General features: G+C 34.9%; 1 protein-coding gene across 1 annotated transcript in view; it reads right to left on the minus strand.

The window, feature by feature from the left end:
* Positions 1-602: 602 nt before the first annotated feature.
* The window catches only part of ids (iduronate 2-sulfatase), a 6,757-nt gene continuing 2,046 nt past the window's right edge, over positions 603-5,313 (minus strand). Inside the window, exons 4-8 of the mRNA XM_016571026.1 lie at positions 4,654-4,854; positions 4,401-4,571; positions 4,078-4,204; positions 2,793-2,966; positions 603-1,183 (exon numbers count right to left, since the gene is read on the minus strand). Of these exons, the coding sequence (XP_016426512.1) occupies positions 657-1,183; positions 2,793-2,966; positions 4,078-4,204; positions 4,401-4,571; positions 4,654-4,854 (1,200 nt within the window). The 3' untranslated portion in view covers positions 603-656. The remainder of the gene's footprint in view (positions 1,184-2,792; positions 2,967-4,077; positions 4,205-4,400; positions 4,572-4,653; positions 4,855-5,313) is intronic.

Genomic DNA, 5,313 nt, shown 5'->3' on the forward strand with positions numbered 1-5,313 from the left:
TTCCGTACCCACTGTATATATATATATATATATATATATATATAATTTGTATTATTATTATTACTTTTTTTGTAAATGAAAACCTTTACTATTTTTGCCTTGTGGAATCATGACATTTTAGCCCAAACTCTTAACTCCAAACTCTTCTTTTACTTTTGAATTTTTACAATTATTATTCTGATGAAATTCTCATTACTGTAATGTAGTAAACTGTAATGATTTATTCAAATCCAAATAAATTTGTTACACTGCCTAATAATATATTCTGATTTAAAAAAGACTTAAACATATTAACTTAATCTTTACTGCATTTAATAAGAAGAATTTTGATACTATAAAATTCTTATTCATGTATTTTAGTGCAAAATACTATAATACATTTTTATTGAATTTAGAATAAATTAAAGGTATTATAATAAACAATATTTTTCACATTACAGTAATAAGAATGCAAGATTATTAGGATTTTGATTATGAGAATTGTGAGGTAGTTATAATGCCAAAAAAAAAAAAAAAAATCCTAAAATAGGCTTTAAGCAAAATGTAACTTTTTAATTCTTCCTGTCAGTTTTTGATGAAGTATGACCAGACATGTTTTTTTGGTTTTGTAACATTCATTCATGTTCCCTTTACTGTCATATCATGACAAATTGGAATCACAGAATCCCTTTTGATTTTAACCCGCTGCTGAGATACATTACATGATGCTTTAAACTCTCTGTCCACGACGGCAGCATGCCGAGCTTACGCAATACTGTAGCGTGGTCGAATTCATCAAACACGTTATTGTCCTCGCCCGGATCTTCAGCCAGGAGGTACATTTCTCCCGCGTGGATGTCCGTCATGTTAGGCTGACAGCGGACGGGGTCAAAGCCCACCCATAAGGTGTAGCGGTAGTCAGTGGAGCGAATGGAGTAGCCCATGATGCGGATGTCGGCGAGGTCGGGCAGGTCCGAGTTCTCCTGGATGGAGTCGGAGGGTCGAGGGTACTGGCTGAATGAGTAGGCTTCTCTGTTGAGCTCTCTCTCTGGGTTGCGGATAAGATTGGCCAGGTTTGAGCCTTCGGTGCAGAGCTCGATCTTAAAGGATGAGGATGGGCAGTGGCGCAGAGGACTCAACCCAGCCAGGTGCGACAGCGTGGGGAAGACGTCCACCAGCTCCACCACCCTCTCAACTCCTCGACCTGAAAGATGGAAAACTGAGATGCAGAAGCATTCGAGAACCAATAATGCATCGAAAGCTGCAATGTTTAGCATAATATTTAACGTGAATGGTTTCTGTACCATACTTTTCCCAAACATTTTACACTTATGTTGTTTAACTGCATCACACTTGGTGTAAACAGAGCTTTTGCTTGGCTGGCTATTTTTTTTTTTCCAAAAACTTGCTATTCTACAGTGACCACCCACACAGCAGCCTTTTTTCCCTCATTCATTTTCACCATAGGCATTTGAAAACAATCTTCAATAAAGATTTTAGAGTATACAAATCTGTGTACCAAACTTCTTTTATGAGGGAATGAACTACCTGTCCCATAAAGCACTGATGCAGTTAAATCTGAATCTAGAATACAATATAAAACCATGCACATGAAATCAATGTCTTAATTTTTATGTATAATTTTATGCTTATTAGCATTTATATTTGTAGATTTCAGATAAGATTTGTTTTTTAAGAAGTCTCTTATGTTCATTTATTTATCACATAACATGTGATAAAAATTTATATTGAATATTATTACAATTTCAAAAATCTGTTTTCTATTATAATATATTTTAAAATGTAATTTATTCCTGTGATGCAAAGCTGAATTTTCAGCATCATTACTCCAGTCTTCAGTGTCACATGATCCTTCAGAAATCATTCTAATATGCTGGTTTGCTGCTCAAGAAACATTTATATTATATATGCTGAAAATGGTTGTGCTGCTTAATATTTTTGTGAAAAAAAAATTGTTCTTAATTTTTTGATAAACAATGTTTAAAAGAAGAGCACTTATTTTTCCATGTTTCCCGGGTCTATGGTGAGAGTGACTCTTTTGATTGGCGAATCACTGTAAATTGTGCTATTAAAACACAATTATAAAAATGAAGCTGAAATAATGGTGGTCAGATGGTATATATACTTTCACAAAAGCCACATTAGATATCCAAGGAGCTCATAGCAGGTACTTTTTTAAACTTTATACATTATTAGTGCTAAAACAAGTCTGTATGGAGTAAATGTATGGAGTAAATTAATATTTTTATTTTAAATGGAACCCAAATGTTGCTCTAACACACACCATAAAATACAAACAAACGAGCATGAAATCCTCACACTGAATTTAGCCACTATTCTCTTAGGTAAAAGGCCCCAGTTCTGAAATTTCCATGAAATTTACTGATACGGTTACTGAATATTGTACAGTTCATTAGAGCAACAATACAGAGCCCACTGTGAGAGCAATAACTCTCAGGACTTACTAGCTTCTCTATGCTGTGGCATTATCATTACAGTCATTACTCCGGCTGCTTATGCTGGGTGTTTTCTAAAGATTGCCACAAATGTGCACTTGAGAGCTGAACGAAAGAAAACCATCAGCAGATGCATGTGCTCACGGTACACTCTCAGCCAAACCTTCACACTGAAGCAAAATAAGAATCAAAGCTCTAAATGGGCCGATACTTTAGCCATAACATCTTTTCCAGAAAGCTGATATCTCACGCTTGAGTGACTTCGGTTGGAGTCTCAGAATCTCGTGAAGGATCCTGCGGTCTTTGCGTGTTGACTGCTACTCTGAGTAACATTACCTTTGCCAAACTGCTCCCGTGTGCCCTGAAACACATCGATGCAGGGGAACGTCTTCTCCCCAGGCCGAGGGAAAGGTGAGGTCACACCTGGCTTGTACACGATCAATGGCACTCGGGTGGCCACATCAAAGTTGCTGTATTTGGCCCACTCGCCGTGTTCTCCTAATGACCAACCTAAGAGAGAGAGAGACAGAGAGAGAGAGAGAGAGAGAGTTAACCGTGAGAAAACTACCCAGAATCACACAGAATAATCATTTCAGAAAGTCTTTGCTGGCAGTTTCTTTGATTTAAGGCATAATGTAAATGTGACCTAATGAAGAAACTTTGAATTGAGGTAGCAAGTACAATGCAGAACTGTTATTTAAGAAAGTTAGTTCTTAGTACAATTAAAAAGGAGTAAAAAATTTTTTTTATCATACAAGATATGGGGTATTATATATAGAGAGAAATATTAAATAATAAATAATTGAAATATTTAAAATAGCACCAATAATCTTAAATATGCATTTAATTGTGTTAATTAAATTGATTTAATTACAATATTGCATTATTTTTTTTATTTCGTTTTTTAGTTTATTCTGTACTTATTATAATGTAATTTTATAATATTATTTTTTTTTTCCTAATGAGCAAATAATAGCAGCTGCTCATTATAGTAATATAATACTGTACTTCAATAAATTAATATACACATATATACTGTGTGTGTGTGTGTGTGTGTGTGTATACACACACACAATTGGGACCAATTCAATACAAAATCTTCATGCATTAAAAGTGAGCATATTAATATATTTTTATATATAGTATGAAATCTTAAATAATACATATATTTTTGAGAGGTTATCGGTTTTTGTTCATGTTGCCAGTGGTAAATTTCTTTGAATTGCAATTTAATAAATTTCTCTTCCTGTCATTTCAATTCCAGTTCAGCATTCTCTGCGATGGGGCCAAAATTCCTCATGCAATAAAAGAGAGCATATTAATATTATGTATAAGAGCTCCTTAATGCACTGCATGAATGTTTGCATTATAACGAGAAAAAAACACGTGAGCTATAGCACAATCTTAACCCGAAAATTCAAAATGCAATTATGCTAAATGAAACAAAAAAAAGTGACAACATCATTTCTGAGAACCTTACATGATGTGAATTCGGAATAATATGAAAACCCACAGAACACTGAAACCCTGAGCTACAATATAAACCAATGCTTCAATACTGCCACCTAATGGATGTAATATTTAATAACAGGCTGAATGGACAGAACTCTATTGAACAAACCGTGATCTGAACTGAAAACCACTATAGTGTCCTTGGCGAGGCCAAAATCATCAAGGGCTTGCAGAATGCTTCCGACTTGAGCATCCACATATGATACAGAGGCAAAGTAGTGCTGTCGAATCTGCAGCTGAAAGATGAGGGGAAAACATCACATTTGATTCTACAAGAAATGGGATTTAAGGTCCTTTTAGATAGGACCAAACTTAACTACAAACCAAATTATAACTTCATACCAAGGCTTCAAATTATCCAGAACAAACCAAATGTAAATAGTATACTAGTACAAAATCTCTAAGCATGAACATTGTATTTTTGCAAGGTACCTGAAAGTCTTTAGGAATGGGGCCGTAAGGAAAGCTCAGATTTAACGCCTGAACATCTTCCCTCTTGCGGATGTCAGTCCAGGGGTTGTAGGCCACATTAGGAAGTTTCTTAGGAACATCTGGGTCTGGAGCCAGCGTCATACTCTCGATAGGATAGAGCTTTAGGTACTCCTATAAGAACACAGCATTTCCCAGATTTACTGATTTAACAGGTGCTCATACAGTGTGTCACGCTTCATTGAAAAGCACTTACCCGTGGGATTCTGAAAGGAATATGTGGCTTATAGAAGCCAACAGCCAGGAAGAATGGATGGTGAGAGTCCTTCATAGACTCCAGGAGTCGGATAGCTTCTGCTGTGTTCTCTATGTCAGGAAGGGTTCCTAAAGGCATCTCAGACACATCCACGGCACACAGTAAATTACTGTGCAGTGTGCCATCTTTATCTTTGCAAACCTAACAGATGAACATGAGATACTGGAAATAAACATTACAGTCACTTAGAAATCTACTTGTACTTCATTCATGTTATTTACTCAATGTAACTTACGTTTTTTTCCTTTTTAAACATATTAAATGTTATTTGTTTATTTATATTTCATTTAAAATGTGGGTAATATTTCTATATTAAATATTTTACTTGGAAAATTATCCACGCTTTAACTTCTGTTATGTCTAACAGTATTTTTATTTTATTATTCTTATTTATTTCTACGACCTTATTTTGCAAATCAGATTTTGGAAACACAAGAAGCTGTCATATAATTATGAGACAGATTAACCAGCAGGTGTCAGAATTGTATAAAGTGTGAGAGATCAGACAGTACATAATGGTTTACAGATGTGGTTCTCATGGGGGCCGCAGGATGACTTAATTATTGTTATATAAATAATATTAAATTATTATTAATATAT

Source organism: Sinocyclocheilus rhinocerous, unplaced genomic scaffold (assembly GCF_001515625.1).
Source record: "Sinocyclocheilus rhinocerous isolate Xijiao unplaced genomic scaffold, SAMN03320098_v1.1 scaffold50, whole genome shotgun sequence".
NCBI lineage: Eukaryota > Metazoa > Chordata > Actinopteri > Cypriniformes > Cyprinidae > Sinocyclocheilus > Sinocyclocheilus rhinocerous.